Below are 19,653 nucleotides of genomic sequence, written 5' to 3' on the forward strand. Positions count from 1 at the left end.
GCATTGTGGAGACTCTGCTATGCATATCCTTTGCCAGGCAAGTGCCACACTAGTTTAGGTCTCCACAGAAGACAGGACATACCTCAGACCAGCGCAATGGAAATTCATGTGTGCAGCCGACAGCCTTGTGTGAGGGTTTCAAGCTTGCCAAAATTTTCACCAAGGACCCAGATGTTCAGCATTACAACATGTGGCATGCACTAAAAGACAACATTGAAAACCACCCCAATGACCAACCATTTACGATTTACTGGTGTCCAGCAAAGAGTAAGCAGAAATGAAGTGGTCAGTGAGATCATCATACAGAGTCTTCACAGCCCTGTGGTAGAGGACGCCAGCTTGCTCAGGCTTTCCTTCTGGATGTTTCAGCTCAAACAGGATGTACTTCATCCAGAGATCTGAAAAGTAAAACACAGGATCAAAATTAATTACAAGGATACTGGTGGAATGGAACCTTCTTAATGAATGTCAGTTTGGTTCTGAATAAAGAAGCGAACCATGGTCGATGTCCTGCTGCTAAATAACGCAAACTGTGTGAGTGAACTAAGATGAGACAAAATGACAAAATACAGGAGTAGCAGTACTTGTAGATTTATTCAAAACAACCTTACAGGCCCTATGGCAGGGCATAAAGTAAGGGGGGCATTTTAAACAGTAAAGACATAAAAAGTACAAATTTCCAACAGGAACAGTGCTATACAAAGATTGCCGTGTTATACAATACTCAAGGCACAGGGGAATACAAAGCAATATCTGGAGGCACACGAACACTTGTTACCGTTAACAGAGCAAAAAGAATACTGTTTATGAAAATAATACACAACAATGCAAAAATACACAATCAAATACACTAGACTGGGCATTCGTGAACGGTATTAAATGGGTAAAGCGCGAGTAACTGACAACAGAACATGTTGAGGCTAGACATGGAGGCTATGTTATCAGGGAGGTCATTCCAAGGACCAATGGCACGAGGTAGTGCAGATGAATTAAATGCATTTGTTTTACCGTATATGCGCATGAAGCTGAACTGATTATGTAGTCTGCGTGAAAAAGAGTGGGGTATTTGCAGTTGTAACCGGGTTTGTTTATTTAGTGTAAATATATTTGTGGAATAAGCACAAAAGAGCGATGTTGCGGTGGATATCTAATGGCGGCAGTAGAAGGCCTAGATTAATTTGTGTAATGCTTGAGTTTATACCGTAGTTACGTGATATGAACCGGGCTGCTATATTTTGTATCCTTTCCATCATATTGATTAGGTAATTTTGATGAGGGGACCAAATTGAGGAGGCGAATTCTAACTGTGGCAAAATGAATGTTTGGAAGGCGAGTTTTCAAATGTTTGTCGGGGCATTTCGCAAGTTGCGTCGTAGATAGCCATGAGAATGTGATGCTTTGGCACATGTAGAAGCGATGTGTGGGACCCATAAAAGATGCTCTGTAAGAACACCAAGGTACTTGTATGATGAAGTGTGGGAGAGCATAGTGTTATTAAGGTGATACGAAAATTTATAATTTACACATTTTCGGCTGAAGCACATCCCCTCGCACCTTGTAAAGTTTAGTGTCATGAGCCATTTGTTACACCAGTTAGCGATAAGGTTAAGATCTGCTTGAAGTGCCAAGTGATCGTCAGTCATGTGAATAGGACGGTAGATTATGCAGTCATCGGCAAAAAGGCACATGCAGGAAGTAATCTGGGTAAGTAAGTCGTTAATGTAGATTAGCAGAGTAAGGGGCCGAGGGCGTTGTCTTGTGGCACACCAGAGCTAACAGAAGAAGGTGGGGAAGTGAAATTGTTAAGAACAGTAAACTTTTCTCAAAAAGACATGAAATTATGAATCCAGGATAATGTTAAAGAGTTAAGTCATAGGGCAGATAATTTAGAAATTAGGTGGCAGTGGGGCCCATGTTCAAAAGCTTTAGAAAAGTCAAGAAAGATACAGTCAGTTTGAAGATTGCAGTCCATGTTAAAGTGCAAGTCAGTCGTTAGTTCAAATAATTGTGTGTCACAGGAAAATCCCTTCCTAAAACCATGCTGATTAGAAAAAATACTGTGAGCTTCTAGGTGGCTGTAGACGTGTGAAGTGATTATGTGCTCAAGCCTTTTGCAACATATGCAGGTTAAAGATATGGGCCGATATTTGTCAGGTGAGTGAACATCTCCAGATTTGTGAATTGGTATTATTTTCCCCATTAACCAATCGGTGGGTACCTTTCCAGATGCTAGGGATTGTTGAAAAATATGACATAAGATCTTGCTTGAGGCAGCTACAGTGTTCTTCAATATCTTGGAATTAATGTTGTCAATACTGGCTGAGGTGGATATATTGAGCTTACTAATGAGTAATTTAATGCCTTCAACAGTGATAACAATTGGTTCCATGTATGCAGTGTCAAGTTCGGGAAAAGTTGAAACATTGGAAAAGTCCTCCTGAGTGAAAACAGATGAAAAAAACGTGTTGAATATGGTGGGGCAATTGGCACTAGAAATAGGTATGTTTTCTGTTCCGTGTAAAGTTATGGTGTTAGTATCTCGTGTCGGATATATGGTTTTAAAAATTTTTTGGGATTGGAAGTTAGCAGCGATGGTAGGTCTTGCGAGTAGCATTTATCTTTAGCGGAAGATATCGCTGAGCAGTAATTGTTTAAACAGTCTTTGTATATCTGCCAAGCCTCAGCAGTGTGCACACGTTTAGCCTTGTTATACAAACGCTTCTTTCTATTCCTTAGTTTGCGAAGAGACTTGTTGAACCAAGGGCTGGATCTGTCATTAGTTATGCAGACTATCGGGATGTACCGGTCTATTAATGTAGTTAATTTTTCCCTGTAGAGTACCCAGTTGTCGTTTACTGATCAACAATTAAATGAAGGTAGTAGTACTTGGCAAAAAAATTCTTCTAGTTGGGAGTTAATCTCATTGTATTTTTCTCTGTTATAATCGCAAATTTGTTTTGTTGTTGCGCCAGACACGGGCTTTGGAATGCTAACAGTTAGCTGGATGAGGTTATGATCACTAGAGCCACTCATATTTTCAATGGAAGTTATTGTGTCAGGAGCGTTCGTGAAAACCAAGTCCAAGATATTGGAAGCGCGTGTAGGCACCTTCATTATTTGGAAGACACGTTAAAGATGTTAAAATCTAACGTTAGATTGGTTAGTTCCAGAGACGCATGACATGAAGACGACATATGTTCCTAGTCGATAAGCGGAAAGTTGAAATCACCAAGAAGATAAATGTGGTTGGATAGACACAGCTAGAGCGCTTTAGTAATACTGTCCCGCAAGTCATCCAAAAGGAATGGTTACAATCTGGCGCCCGGTAACAGGCCCCAATCAGTACAGTGCTGGAAGACACATAAACAGCAGCCCACACAAGCTTGAGAGATGACCAGGAATCGATAAAATATGAATGAAGGGTTTTTTTTAATGGCAATAAGTACACCCCCACCACGCTTCTTGAAGTGGTCGTTTATATAAATTTTGTAATGAATATTTCCTGGTAGAATCTCATTGTCGACGATATCTGGATTCAACCATGTCTCCGTTAGTACTATCATGTCTGTCACTATCATCTAGAAAAGCACGAAGTGTATTGCGTTTAGGTAGCAAACTTCGGATGTTAGTGTAGACCACTGTGAGCTGCTTACAAAAGCTATCATCATATCCCGCCAAGAACTGCCCGTGCTGCTGCTGCAACTAGGAGCTGATGTCGAGAGGAAGACCTCTGATGACATTTGTCATGCTTATACAGAAAGTTTGTCTGGAAGTTTTCTCACTACATGACACATCTGAACTAGCAGCCATCACTTGTTGGTGTTGGTTTTAAATGGTTGGTGTTGGTTTTGCAAACAGCAGCTGTCAGAGCACAGGCATGTGAGGCAGACGACATGACGAAGGCGCTCAGTGCTTCCAATGACTTTGCACTGCGGGTTTTAAGGGCTGAGGTACCGCAAAACGCATTCTCATGTGTTTGCTTTTGAGAAAGGTCATCACTTGTACAAGGCAGATCACATTCGTGGCATCAGGCAGCATATAAAGCAAAAAATGAGCGCAAATTGCAATGCAAATGCATCATGAGGACAGAGCTCACCACTGCAAGCTAACACATGCAACTCCAGCAGTTATATTCCAGCTGTTATTTTGCTGTGTGTATTAACATTGTTGCATATTTAATCATGGCAATAGGCAAAGAACACAAAAATTAGGGACAAAAAAAAGGAGACGAATGTTTCTCCTTTTCTGTTTCTTGAGCTGCTTTGGCCATAGCATATGTGTCAATAAGTTCCCATTCTCTGTCCATTGTAATTGCTTTTATCTTTACAATGCTTCGCCCTTCTTAATGTCTTATAAACTAACCTAATCTTCAGTTATGGTCAATTTCAGACAGCTTAGAGCAACGAGAGCCATCGGTAGCGGCAAGTGCGAACACACCACTGCATTTGCTTTTGCCGTCAGTCATGTGCTGGATGCAGACAGAGTCGGAAAGCGCAAGGAAGAAAAATATACCCTATAACGGAAAGACCGATAGACTGATAACCTGGCAAACTGACGACTACAAATCAAACTGTTTTCCTTCGGGGCCCAAGCTCCGGAGCAGTTACACCTGCAGTGGCAGACAGGCAATTCACATGGGGCACGAAGCTCCTGCGTATGAACGCCTCTTTAACTAATGTTAGAACAACTAGACCATAGCAAAGCAGCATCGGAAACATGTACTGTGCTCAGCAATTGAAGCACAATACTCGGAGCACACGGCTGCCAGTTTTTTTATTTGTGCCACAGGTGAGCGCTAAGTGATCACCAAGGGACTAAATGCAGTCACAACACATCATAAAGGTTCTCGCTGTATTCTATGATGCATCAGTTCGGTGTCCCCAGCACTTACAGTTGGTGCAAGAAGCACCGGCGACCATGCATTTCGAGTGCCGTGTTTCAATTGCTCAGCACTGTATGCGCTGTTGCCTACAGGCTGCACATATACAGTCTTTCCGCGTGAAAAACGCGATGTCGTGATGAAAAATGACAATTTAATGACCTAACCAGCTTCAGTCATGTTTCAGTAACTGTTCGTGCACCCAAAAATGCAACATGTTTGATCAGATTTGGCTTTGCATCGTATTTCGGTAACACAAAACACAAGAAACGACGGAGCATACTAAACCAACATAACTGGCAGTCACCGCCTGCTGCGCCCGCCCCGGCCATCACATGGCATTACATTCATGGCGCCGCTGCATAAAGGCACATGCCACCAGTGCCAATAGCGGTGTGTGCTGCCCGAGCCAGCAAGCAGCAGCAGCCTGAGGTGCCAACACCGCATGCCGAACACTGTGATGCCCTCTTCCCTCACGCAACACCTGGCATGCTACCGCTGAAGCAAGTGTTCCCTTTTGCCCACTCTGCCAGGCTCTGTTCCATCGAGAAGCACTCATGCCGAGAGCGAGAGTGACGTGGCATCGCGGTGATGCTCTCTCCCCTCAATCAACACCTTCGCACTACCGCTACAGCACGTGTCTCATTCGCCCGCTCTGCTCTGTCAAGGTACAGCTCGTGAAGTGGCATCGCAGCCAATAGGAACTCCAATGGAGAAATGGGAGCCCTTCAAGAAAATTGGCAACAATTCAGGTTAACCTCCCATACTATCGCTTATGTTGCCAATGCGGTTTTTTTCGTTTTCCAAGAGTCGTATGACCTTTATGAATAGGCCTGTGTCAACTCGGCACCAAACTGTAACCTTGGTCGCTGACACATGGCAAAGCAGCGCTGATAAGGCGTAAGAGCTAAGGTAATGTGGCCACGAGGAAAATCTGGCAATGGCTGGCATGGTGACAGGTGGCAAACTCTCACAAGAAGTTTGTCACTAATCAAGTAACCTATCTATGATTGGGCCCAAGAGCAGGCCCACAAATGGGGGTCGTCGAAGCGGTGCTAGGGATTACGGGCGACCTGACCAATAATTGCAACGAGCATGCCTATAAAGCTCATCTGTGCTATAAAGCTCATCAGACAAATTTGTGGAACACAGCCAAGGCCACACTTCATGATATTGCAATGGTGCATGACACACATTCAGGCCGCATGACAGGTGAATGCGAAACAATAGCACGACCTCGACCACTGGTGAAATTTCAAGTAGAAAAAGTCTGTACATGAAGTTTCTGTAGTAGTGGTATTGAAAAAATGTTTAAAGTCTGAATAACTGTAACAACCAAAAAATGGGCACTTGCTTAAATACAAAGAAAGAAAACAGGAATGAAACTTTTCCTTTTTTCATTCCTTGTAATTAGGCGAGTGTTAGTTTATTTCATTGTGGCAATGTTCAAGCCTTGCCTGACAAGTTTTTACCAAACCTTGGATTAACATCTGAATAACAGCACATATAAAAGAAAACGAAAGAAAAGAAAGCCGATTCCAGAGATAAAAACAGTTTCCATCCTAGCAAAGACCACTTTCTTATTTCTGAAGATTTGTCGCACTCTGGCTATTGTTTCAAAGGCTTTGCACATCACACAAATATTCAAACTATTCTCTTCGGACCACAAATTTCATATTCGCACAATCACAGACTAATGAACCAGTATGTGCACATAAGCTGACACTTACCGAAATTTGTTTCCCCAAACTCAGCTACTGCATTTTCGAAGTAACTCCTCAACTTGCCCGCATCTGGTTGAGCCTGAGAAAATATGGTAGGACACGTTCAACAGAGAAATGATTAAAAAGTAGGTCAATGTAAAAAATTGGGAAGGGCGTGTAAGAACTCACGCTGGAATTCTCCAAATCAATCATGCGCTGAAAAAAGGCAAGTGACAGGGGCTTGAGGTGCAGCATTCTGGAAAGTCAAAAGTATTCATAGTCTGAGATACAGCTCCTGATAACATTCAAGAGAATAGAAAGTCGAGTTAGTATGGACCCAGTGCTTTTCTCAGGGTGATACAGCTGAACAGCGTGTCTACCAAGTTGACATTTCCAAATTCCCTGAGTTTTCCAAGTTTTCCCCGAGTGCCTTGGCAAAATTTCCTGAGTGACACAAAATTTTGTTTTACGTCAAGGCGGGCTGACATCATGTTGCCTGATGCTGTCATTCTCTAGTAAGCGTGTTAAAGAATGAAAAAACGACTTAATCCAGTTTTTATAATAAGTAGTAGTGCTTATTTTATTCAATAAGAAAACAGAAAGGAGAGGAGGGGGGGCTAGTGAAATACTCAGCAAATAAGATACCTGCGGACAAAACAATTGTAAAACTTATTGTAAATCGAGTCGAACGTTCTCAAATACGAATAAAAAGGAGGTGCATACAGAAGCAAATATTTTTGAATATGAGTTATTTCTATCAATTGATTACAAGCTCATTGGTATGATGTCCAAACTCTGTCACAAGTGAGATTCTCTCTCAACAGCTGTGAAGTCACCCTCAACTGTTCACACATACTCTAGCCTGCACACAACGCCTCAGTGTTACATTTCGCTGCTTGAAAGAGTTTATTTTGGTTTGGATGAGGGACACCTGCATCTCAGCATTAGCCAACACTTTGCTTTTTGAGCTCAAGCTCCTTCAAAACGATGGCAGCACGCTTCCTTTCCCATTCATTCATCAATGCGTAGGTCCTTTCTGTTCCTGTCTTCCTTCTGATGAATGTTTGCCTCACGAACCATTTGAACCATTCTCTTGGTCAGTTGCACAGTCAACGCACAATTTTTAGTACTCCCTAGAGGCCGCGAAAACATCCGAAAAATCAGGCAGTTCGGAAAAATGAATGCATGTCTTTTACTGCCCTTGAGGGCTCAAATCCCCACAAACACATCTGAAAAAGCTCTGAATACCTCCTTATTAGGCATATCGGTGCTCGTACTGGGACTAGAGATGGAGAGTGCACGCGTGTATAATTTAGGAATACACACTGCGTCCCGTGACAACTTTCCCTTCCCATGCTTGTTATGCTTCACAGAAATACATTTGCGTATGCTTCACGGCGTAACAATACTACACTAAGGTGAAGATAACTTTCAGAAACCGGCATTATGTAACACGTCGTGCTTTCAGAGCTTCAAAGCTAATAGCGAGGACGACAAAGGCGGAGTCGTATTGCTGACAGTTGCGAATTATTTCAATAAAACACACGGCACCGAACGGCAAGAAGCTTAATAGCGAACGTTGAAGCTGCTAGGCCTAGCGCTGCCACGGTGGTGGCACCTACGGCTGCACGTAGATCTGCATGCGAGAGCATCGTTCGAGGCAGTGAGGTAATCACAATGGCGGCGGTGGTGGCTTTGTTTGATTGATACCATTTCGGACCTGCGGTCATGGCAAAATGTCCGAAAAATCGGACGGCGAAGGGTTCTACCATCCGAAATTTCTGACGTTCTTATACATTCACTCTATGGGGTACGTGGTGGTGCCACGAAGCTGTCCGAATTATCGGGCGTCCGGAAAGTCGGTCGTTGACTGTACACTGGCAACTCCTCCAGCCAACGACATGGCGTCAAAGTAGATTTGTTACGATTCCTCTTTGTTACTCCAGCCAGCATTACCGTGAATTTCATTCCCTTTCAATAAAATTACAGCTAATTTTCCCTGACAGAAGCACAAATTCCCTGAGTTTTCCTTGAGCATTTCCAGACTATTCAAAATCCCTGAGAATTCCCAGTTTTCCCAGTTTTCCCGGTTGGTAGACACCCTGGCTGAACGCCTTCATAACAAAGAGCTTGAGGCCTTCAACATCATTCATTATACAGGTCACTTTGTTGTAAAGGTCACACAATCCACAATTCACAATAGAAATAGGACAGAATTATTCCTTCGTTGTAGAGGCGCTCGACTGTATACTACGACTGAATTTGTGGTTAGAAAACAAAACTAGCATAAAAAAATTGCAGCAGAACCCACCTCACAATGATTGTCGATGGTAATGTGTTCGCGCTGCATGAATATAGTGACACAACATACTGCCGCCGTCGAAACGAGTTATAGTCTGACCTTGATATATCCAACATTCTGGTGATCACGAAATAGTTAGATATAGCCAGAATTCAATATACAATATCACATAAAAAATGTGTAAAAAGCTTGTACAAATCAATCAATGAACCAATCGTGGCCCAGTACATACTCACTTGAAGCTTCACACAATGTATTTATTTGTTTGGTTGTAAGTACTGAAGCAGTGTAGCCTGCTTCATATTGGCAGCTGCGTGCTTAACCATGGTGTCCTCAACACAGTCTAAATGATCCACAAGCGGTAGGTCGGTGCCTTCTATTGCACCGCAGTAGCAGCGCAGAAGGGCCAAAGCAGCTACAGCCTCAGTTGAAGTTGGGAGCGTGGCAACATTAGCGCTTGCGAGATCAACTTCAGCAGCATTTTCGTTTGGCCGCTACTTCCGCTGTGATCTCCACGTCCGCCAATTGAAGCGTATTGAAGCAATGTCAATAATAAAGTATTAAGTGGCATCTGCCATGGCATCTATAAGTGAGCCCAGTCAATGTGCACTGTCGCGCGAAGCAAACTGCCATTCCTCCCAAGGCGTGGCAAGAGCGGAGTACGATACCGAGGAGGAATCAGTGCGGCAAATGCAATGCGTTGTTGACATTGTCAAACTAGCCAAGCCACCACGTGCGTACGCCGCTGCATTCAAATGGTGCCCTCGGCACAATCAATGTGTGCAGCTATAGTTTGCAGCAGTCTGCAACGCCCATCGTGCCACCACTATCTTCGAGGGTGTTTTGGGAAAGCACGCTGCCTGTCAACAGAACGCAAGTGGTCTGGGGTGGCAAAATTCAATATACCCATTTTATGTCCCAATCACGTTCGAAATAAAAAATCAAAATGCATGCAATTTTCCAGGTGATATAGAAAGTGTTCTATATATGCAATAATTCAATATATCCATGTTCGATATATCAAGGTTTGACTGTGTAAGGCTTGTATTGCAGTGGGAAGCCTTAGTTATGCTTTCCCAAGAACACTCAACGCCTCTAGCATTGCCACTGCGAAGCCTGCACATCGCCTCTGAAATGCATGGCGTGCTGGTGCATGCAAAGAGTGAAAAATGCGTCATGCGGAAACCAGGCTCCTATCTCACGCTTCCTTCTGGACACACTGCGCAAACCGATGGCACTGCTGAGAAGTCTATGTGCTGTCTCCGAGACAAGAAGCATGGCACGCCAGTGCCTGCAAACGTCGAGAATTGTTCCCTCACTTGCCGCACACTCAGCGGCACCTACCCAGTGCATTCATGGTGCAGCTCACTAAAGCATTGGCGGGAAAGGCGTTTATGGACAAGTGGCACATACCCAGTGCATTTGTGACACAGCCTGCTAACACATCGGGTTGCTGTCTTTGAGGAACCTTCGTGACATGAGTTCGATTCCACTCACCGTCAGTGAAATTTAAGGGATCTCTTTTTGTCATTACAGAGCAACAAATTCCCAATGGCTCATACCTTGTCACCCAACTTGGCATCAAAGACATTTGTTGAAGAGCGGCACACAGCTACTGGCACATACCCAGTGGCACAAGTTGGCATCAAAGAGGTTCACTGAAAGTCAGCACAGACCAAGCAGCACATACGTGGTGTTCCAAGTCGGCGTCAAAGAGTCTCTTCAAACAGCAGTACCTACCCAGTCCCACATCTACAGTAACCCATGTCAGCGTGAAAGGGGTTTGTTGAAGAGCGGCACTTATGTACACATTGCCACCTAGTCAGTGACCCGCCTTTGTCCAATGGCTGGTTTCGAACCCTGTTACCTCAGCACAGCAGCCCAATGTGCTACCCATTCAACCACAGACTACTCAGTGACTACCCACAACTATGGCACCCAAAGGCTACACTGCAGCTTATCTGACAGCCTTGTATGTACTGACATGTAAATTTTCTGTCGCAGAACGAGCTAAAACATCTCTAAATTGGCGGCGATGAGTTACAGAGTCGCCATCTATCAGAAACGCCTGGCTGGCGTAGTATGAGGGATCACGTGGCGCGCTCCTCATAGGTTTTGCTGTCAGTGCTCACTGAAAACACCACGCACGAGCTCTCCCGGACATTTCTGTAAGTGCTTTCGAAATGAGAGAAGTTTTTTACTGTCTAAATAATAATCATGGGTAAATTGAAAGCACAGAATCGTTTACAGACGCTATCTCTTTACCGAATACATACAGTGAACGCCACTACGCGCGGTCGCCGCAATGGAGTCTCCCGAACCGGCTTCTTGCGTGAAAGGTAGTTTGCTCTCAGCATTTACTTATGTGAAATACGTTCTTATAGTGTTTGTATAATTGAATGGAGCGTAATAGAATGAAGTCTCCATGCAGCGATCGCACAGATTCACAGCGACCGACTGCGCATCTGCATGCTTGTCCGCGCACTGTTTCGCTTTCACCGCGTGCGCGTTTTCGCACCGTGCCATGAGCTTTAGGCCACAGAATATGAGCATTTGACAGTATACAAGCAACCATTGTTGCGTGGGCGCTCTCAGAGTTGTTCAAAAATAATTTTATTGTAGATACTTCGATAGGGACTGTGATATGCCGTTGCGACGATTCAATCTTTTTTTTTTTCTCTTTTAAATTCTTGGACGTTTCAATATTTCTCGAGTTGCGTCGCACTGTATGTTTATCGGTGTTCTCAGTGTGCGATTTCCCGCTGCTTCTTTTTTGTAATCCAGTGCATTAATTCATAACACAAACATGACCATATGCCATGATTTTTTTTTAATGTGCTTCTTACTGCTCCCTTTCCACTCCAGTGAACTTGCCAGTATCTATAGCATCGACAAGTTCATAGACCAAACCGTCATGACATTAGTCGGGCAGCGGACTCGAGCGAGCGTCTCAGTGCACGTTTTCTGAACATCACAGACCCGGCGCCGTAGCAGAAATCTTCCTCACGCGTGTGCTTGCTGCATACCCGAGTTGTAGCCGATGGCTGTTTGCTGGTTTTATGTTTCGCGAGCCAAGCTTCACGCAGCTTCTTGTCCTGCGGCTACGTGTGAATAAGGCTGACACCGGGCTCTGTTGTGTAAGTCCGGCACTGCGGCACCGAGCAGTAGCCTACCATGTTGCGCACCTTCAAAAGCAGCCACTACCTATTGTGGTGCTTTCAAGCGTTGTAAAGGAGACACTCGAAGCGGGAAAATCTCGCCACTAAATGAGGACCGCAGTGTACAAGGGAACTTAAACTCTCCTTTTCAGCTCGCTTTGGCGCTCCCGAAGCAGCTGACGCGGACGCTTTATCCACGTGATCCCTAATAGCCCGTCACGCTGACAGTGGCGCCAGCATTTCCAGTGGTGGAGCTCGAGGCCAATAATTTTTGAGCAGACAACTGCAGCACATTCAAGCAGGAACATGCCATAGAATGAGGTGACCACACCAGCTCACACAAGCCAGAGGGAAGCAAAGGCTCGCCGCACACCGGTTGCCAGATCTTTCTATAAGGTCTATAAAAAGCGCACTTTCCAATATTTCCCCTAAAATAATTTATGTCCATCTACATTATATCAATGTCTGACTCTGAAGTGCAGCATACATTTTGCTGGACATACAGATCTAGCTTTACAGAGAATCAGGGTGTCTACCAAGTTGACATTTCCAAATTCCCCGAGTTTTCCAGGTTTTCCCTGAGTGCCTTTGCGAAATTCCCTTAGTGATGCAGAACTATGTGTTATGTCAAGACAGGCTGAAACCATATTGCCCAATGCTGTCACTCTCTAATAAGCATATGAAAAAAATTTTAAAGAACGACTTAATCCAATACGAATACTAAAGAGGAGTGTTCATGTTATTCAAGAAGAGAATAGAAGGGAGGGGTTAGTAAAATGCACAGCAAATAAAATATATTCGAAAAAAATTGCAAATCGAGTCGGACATTCTCAAATACGAATAAAAAGGAGATGCATAGAGAAGCAAATATTTTCGAATATGAGCTATTTCTATCAAATGACAGCAAGCTCGATGGTATGAAGTCCAAACTTTGTCAGAAGTGAGATTCTCTCTCAAATGCTGGTGTGTCGACCTCAACTCTCCTGACATACTTTCAGCCCGCGCACAACACCTCAGTGTTGCGTTTCATTGCTTAAAGAGTTTATCTTGGTCTGGATCAGGAACACCTGCCTCTCGGCGTCAGACAACATTCTGTTTTTTGAGCTCAAGCTCCTTGAAAGAAGCGGCGACACACTACCTTTCCCGTTCGTTCATCAATGCATAGGTCCTTTCTGTTCTTGTCCTTCCGCCACTCGTTCACCTCACGGACCCTTTGAAGCATCTTGTTGGTCACTTGCACAGTCTACGTCTGATTTTAACTCCCTAGGGGCCACAATAATGTCAGAAAAATCGGCCAGTTTGAAAAAATAAATGCATGTCATTTACTGCCCTTAAGGGCTTAAACCACCACAGGCACATTCGAAAACACTCTGAAGGCCTGTCAGTACACGTATTAGGCATATCGGTGCTCGTACTGTGACAGGAAATAGCGGTACACGTGTATAATTAAGAAATACATACTGTGACCCGTGGCAATATGCTTCACTGCAATACATGCGCGTATGCTTCACCAAGTAACACTTCTGTACGAAGGCAAAGCTGACTTTCGGGAACCTGCATTATGCAACACACCGTGTTTTCCAAGCTTCTAAGCCAATCGCGAGGACCAAAAAGGCGGAGTCCATGCCATTGCTGACAGCAACGAATTCTTTCAATAAAAAACACGGCACACAACAGCAAGAAGCTTCATAGCGAACGTCAAAGCAGCTAGGCCTAGCGTTGCCGCAGTGGTGGCTACGGCTGCCAGCGGATCTGCGTGCAAGAGCGCTGGTTCGAGGCAGCGAGGTAATCAATATGGCAGCGGTGGTGGCTTTGATTAATTCCGTTTCGGACCTGCGGTCATGGCAAAACATCCGGAAAATGGGACGGCGAAGAGTTCTTGCGTCTGAAATTTCAGACGTTCTGATACATTGACTCTATGGGGTACGTGGCGGTGCCGCAAAGCCATTCAAATTATCAGGAAACCGGAAAGTCGGTCATCGACTGTACACTGGCAACTCCTCCAGAAGACGACAGGCCGTCAAAGACGATTCATTACGATTCCTGTCTGTTACTCGAGCTAGCATTACCGTGACTTGCGACCCTTTCAATAAAATCACAGCTAATTTTCCTTGATAGAGGCCCAAATTCCCTGAGTTTTCCCTGACTTTTTCCCAACTACTCAATATCCCTGAGAATTCCCGGTTTTCCCAGTTGGTAGACACCCTGAGAATGCATACATGCTTCACAACTAGACAAAATAGAGGCATCAAACCTTTTGTAAAACTTCCGTGCTGCCTTGTAGCCATGGTACAAAGAGTGCAATTCCAGGAGTTTCTCTTTTGCATAGGTGCACACATCATGTGGGTAAAACAATGCCTTCTGCAACAACAAAGAACACCAGTAATCAATCTCTAGTCCTTAATCTGCGATTGAGCTCTCGCAACATACTTTGTTGGTAAACTTTCTTTACTACATTAGTACAGTACCACAGTGCTTATATAGACATTTTATTGCTTGGCACCTACGCTTTATCAAGGCATTTCTTTTAACTGCTTTTACAGCAATAGAGTCCTAGGAAACCCGGTTCGCTTGTACATAATGTAATGTCATGCTCGTTCCACCAAGTTTGAGTGGTAATCATGGGCAAACAAGAAGAGGTATGGAGATAACATATAAAATGGTGAGTCAAACATCTGAAAAATGTAAAATAAAAATTTTCAAAATGTACGACAATCCTGACTGGCAAATTGACAGCCAAGAATGTCAACTTCTCAGTTTTACCAATTCTGGCGGTTGCCAAGGGAAAATGGAGAAAGATATTTAGATAATATTTAGAATGAAGAGAGTTGAAGATTTAAGGATCATAACCATCATCAGCAGCAGCCTATTTTATGTTCATTGCAGGACGAAGGTCGCTCTTTGCGACCTCCAAATACAGTAAAACCTCATTAATTCGAACTCAGTTTATTCGAAATCCCGCGTAATTCGAAGGTTTTCGGCGGTCCCAACAGTTTGCATGCAAATTTTGACGGATAATTTGAACAGCCAGCGTGCCCATATCCAGATAATACGTCAGTTTAAACCATGGCCTCCGTGATCCACAAAAAAAAATTGTGTGCCAGCCTCTGAGGCTAGTATGGTTGCCAGAGTGGCAGCCAGGCAGCACTTTAAATCAACTTTCTGTTAATCAACTTTCTGCTTCTGTTTCTGTTAATCAACTACGGAGCATGTTTTATTAGAATGTGAAGACGTCTACTCAGCGGTCGATTTAGGCACCACTGGCCTCCTTGAAGCCCTTGGGTTCAGAGGGAGCAGTGGTAAAGCAAACATGTCTGCAATAGACATTAGTAAGAGGCGACTGGAGGATTAGTGGAAGTAGGGAAACGACAAAAGACGGAGACGTACAAAAGCACAGTTCGCAATAGGGGAACAGAAAATTTGGGCAAGGTAGTTCAGAGTGTTTTTTTTTTTTTTTCAGTGTTTAACCTAGGTAGGATATTAGGCAGTCTAGTAGCAAGAGCTTGGTGGCGCAACCCACTGCCCCGTTCCAAAGGGGATGCTCATAATATCTATCCATCCATCCATCCTGTTTCTGGTGAACGTTGTGCGCAGTTTTGGGGAGTGTAGCGACGGTAACAGTGAATTTCTGCGGACTGTAAGCAGACTGAAGGACGCAGCCTACGGTGTGGCTAACTACCGCGCCAAGCAGTCACACATCGATGACTACCTATTTACACGATTGTAAGTCGAACACTTTTTTTTTAAATTTGAAAATCTGAAGTGGGGGGTCGACTTGCAATTGAAACCAAAACATGGCACCACCAAAAAAGCGAGACCAACGGGAGCTACAACGTAGTTAGAATTTTGTTTGCTCTATGGCCCTACCCATAGCTTTTCGCTATCCCGCATGTTTGTTCGCTTTTCAGAAGGGATTTTCAACATTTTTGAGAGTTTTACAGTGCACACAACACTCATGAGAGGGTGTCGATAGTTGATGGAAGTGCCGCTGTTCCATTCGCAGCGGCACCCCCAGAACGGCGGCGCTTGCAAGGAGTATCGACAGTTCATGGAAGAGCAGACGTCGCTCACGTGTTTCTGTTTCCCTGTGGCTCTTAGTTTGATGCGTTCCACTTGACTGCCGGCTACGTGCTACTTCTATGCTTCCTCAGTCATCATGAGTGCTCCAGGCCCACTCATCATTCGGCACTCGTTCACAGCAGTGTTCAAGAGGGCTGCCATCCTTTACGCCGAAGAAACAAATGACTGCGCAGCGGCCCGCAAGTTCGATGTTTCTGAATAGGTGGTGAGAGAGTGGCGACTGCTGCGAAGCGAAATTTTCACCTGTGATGGCAAGTGAGGAATTTCACACGTGCCGAAGTCTGGACGCTTTCCGGAGCTGTAGGCTAAGCTTGCGGCATACGTCGCTGAAATGCGCAATCGGTCCCTGCCAGTGAAGTGCGACATGGTCATGAAACAAGCCTGGATCTTCGCCTTTTAAGGACCTGCTCCGCCGTGAGTAAGAGTTGCTGGCGGCAGAAGACACTCCCTGACGGCTGCGTGTGGTTGGGTGCATTCGGCATGGGCTGCTGTTCCACAAGATGTCGCGGTGCGGTCGTTTGCCAAATGTGAAATTTCGCGGGACGACGACGCGCTGTGGGACCGTAGCAACTATGACGATGGCAGCACTAGTGAAGATGAGTAGTCCAGTGACCATGTCAGCTACTAATCAATTTTCGTTATCGAATGCGCCCTCAAGTATGTTCTCCTTTTTTTTTTTCCTGTCACGCGATATGGGGGGGTCGACTTACATTCGAGTCGCCTTACAATAGTGTAAATACGGTACTTCAAGTGACCGTTTTTCAGGTGAAATAAAGGTGCAGTGTTGATATAGCCACATTTCATACGTTTATTTCTTGTTTTTCGTCCATTTTTGATAATTCGAAAACCCGGATAATTCGAAAATTTTTCGTGGTCTGACGGACTTCGAATTAACGAGGTTCTACTGTACCTTTGTCCTGCCAATTCCGTTTACTCATTCCCATTACATTAGTTACCCAACCAATTCCAACTTACTCCTACAAATTTCCTAATTTCATCAGCCTACCTAATTTTCTGCCGTCCTAAACTGCGCTTCCCTTCCCTTGGCACCCATTCAGTAACTCTAATGGTCAACCGATTATCTACCCTATGCATTACATGGCCTGGCCAGCTCCATTTTTTTTCTTAATGTAAGCAAGAATATCGGCTATCCCTGTTTGCTCTCTGATCCATACCACTCTCTTTCGTCCCTTGATGTTATGCCTAACATTTCTCATTCCATCGCTCTTTACACAGTCCTTAACTTGTTCTCGAGCTTCTTTTTTAACCTCCAAATTCCTGCCCCATATGTTAGTACCGGTAGAATGCAATGATTGTACCCTTTTCTCTTCAATGACAGTGGCAAGCTCCCAGTTAGGATTTAGTAAAGCCTGCCGTATGCACTCCAACTCATTTTTATTCTTCTATAAGTTTCCTTGCTGCGATCAGTATGTTTACCTAGGTCAATTACTCACAGGGGACCTTGATCATGAGAAGATCTAAAGATATGAATTGGAAATTTAACTCTTTGACTGCCACTCTTCAGGTAACTCAAGCACACCCTTGCATAGCCCCCGCCACTCCCAAGCATACTCTTCTTTCTTTCTTTTTGGCACACTTCCTGCCACTCCAGGAGCGACTCGTGCAAAAAAATAACATTGCATACCTATTGTGACATCTATAGAGATGTCATCTAAACCTACAAAAACCTTACGTAAGTAGACGTTTTACTACAGTTGGAGCAAATCACTCAGACATTAAAATTCGACCCTGATGCAACTGGCGAAATAGATCTAATTATACGGCGGGTAGAATTAAACAAGACGCAAAATAACATCAAAACACACTACTGATTCATATTGGCAGTATATTTGCCCAACTCTAATACACTGCAATACAGCAGTGTTTATGCGGCAAAGCATACAAATGCCACGAATGCGGTTATTAGGCCACTTTCCATAGAAAAAAAAAAAAAGATGTGTTAAAATAGTGTAAATACCGTAATTAGACATTGCCAGTTACCGTTATTGCTTGAAAATCTTCCGTGAGGCGAGCCGGAAATAGGAGTTTTCGATTGGAGATGGCATGTGTTCAACACTTTCACTGTCTCTTAAGCTGTGCCGAGACTGATGCTGCCAGTAAAGGGGTCTCTATTGGGATCACCATAAAGGTCAGGCACAAGCATGCTGACTGGTCAAGCTCCAATTATCTGGCAAGGGCTAATTTTTGGATTGAAATAACGATATCTTGGACCTACAAAAATGCATGGGCACCAGCCAGGACCTTCGGTCAGGATCGAATTAACTGGAGTCAAATTAACAGAAGTCTCCTGTGCCTGCTTTGAGAAAACGATGGTTTACTACCATCTGTCCTTAAATTCTACACCAGTTCTTGCCAGGTCAAATTTTTCTTTGTTTTCAAATGCCATGTAATTTATTTATAATGATCATTTAACTTGTCGGCTGGTGCTATACCTGCTTTGAGAAAATGACAGTTCCATCACCACCTCTCCTTCAATTCGGCACCATTTATTGGTTTATCAGACCTACACTCTCAGCCATAAGTGATCTCTTTGCTACATTACTGGCAAAATCCACCAATATATAGCCGCTGACTGATAATTCGGACTTGATGGGGTCTGCTAAAATGTCCGGATAATCTAGAGTCTGAGATACTGTATTTGGCCAAAAATAAGTGGCTGCATATTGCAAGTGGCCAAAAAAGGTGAACCATATTTTCAAATCGTCGCTTTCAGATATACAGTAAAACCTCATTAATTCGGATTTCACGAGTCCAAAAGAAATGTCCGAATTAATCGAATGTCGAATTATCAAGGGTATAAAGAAAAAAGAATGCTTACATCAGCATGCCCTTATTTACTGAATGAATCAGCAAATCCTGTTTATATTCTGCACAAAAGCAGAGCTGAAGTAGCAACTCTCTTCGTATCGTGACTGATTAGTGCTCGCAGAGGCGAAGGCCTCGCGATCGATTTCCTTGGCTGTGAAGCAGCGGCGCATGGCTTAATCTGAGACACGCTTTTCACTACCACGCGCACATCCCGATTATTTTTTCACCAGTGTCACTGTCCATCGCGATGCAAACGGTGCTCTTCATCATTGACAGCTCTGCACCAAGTAAAAACGAAGCTACTGCTTGCCACAACCACTGCAGACGTAACCGCGGCCGCTTTCACGGTGATCATGGACAGCGATCTTGCAGTTTTGAAGGCACGCAGCTGACACACGCACAGAGTCAAAACGAAACTACCATTTACTGCAATTGCGGACGAAACCACGGTCGCTATCGACGCGATCAGGGATGGCCACTACGCAGTTATCAAGGCAGGCGGCAGACGCGCGTGCCTAGTCAGAACAAAACTACCATTTGCCACAACCGCTACGGACAAAACCGCGGCCACTGTCAACGCAATCGTGGATGGCAACTACCCAGTGATGAAGGCACGCCGCCAACGCAGTGCTATGCGCGGCGGTAAACACAAGAATAAAGCCTTTAAAGGCAGTAATAGCCATGCAGCGTTCTGGCATTGCT

General features: G+C 44.2%; 1 protein-coding gene across 2 annotated transcripts in view; it reads right to left on the reverse strand.

Moving 5' to 3' along the window:
* Positions 1-229: 229 nt before the first annotated feature.
* The window catches only part of LOC142585957 (U3 small nucleolar RNA-associated protein 6 homolog), a 91,716-nt gene continuing 72,292 nt past the window's right edge, over positions 230-19,653 (reverse strand). Inside the window, exons 18-21 of one of the 2 annotated variants that reach the window (XM_075697088.1) lie at positions 14,297-14,403; positions 6,772-6,838; positions 6,610-6,682; positions 230-398 (exon numbers count right to left, since the gene is read on the reverse strand). In XM_075697088.1, coding sequence (XP_075553203.1) covers positions 241-398; positions 6,610-6,682; positions 6,772-6,838; positions 14,297-14,403 — 405 coding nt within the window. In that variant the 3' untranslated portion in view covers positions 230-240. The remainder of the gene's footprint in view (positions 399-6,609; positions 6,683-6,771; positions 6,839-14,296; positions 14,404-19,653) is intronic. The other variant, XR_012829162.1, reaches the window with a different exon arrangement.

This window comes from Dermacentor variabilis, chromosome 6, assembly GCF_050947875.1.
Source record: "Dermacentor variabilis isolate Ectoservices chromosome 6, ASM5094787v1, whole genome shotgun sequence".
NCBI lineage: Eukaryota > Metazoa > Arthropoda > Arachnida > Ixodida > Ixodidae > Dermacentor > Dermacentor variabilis.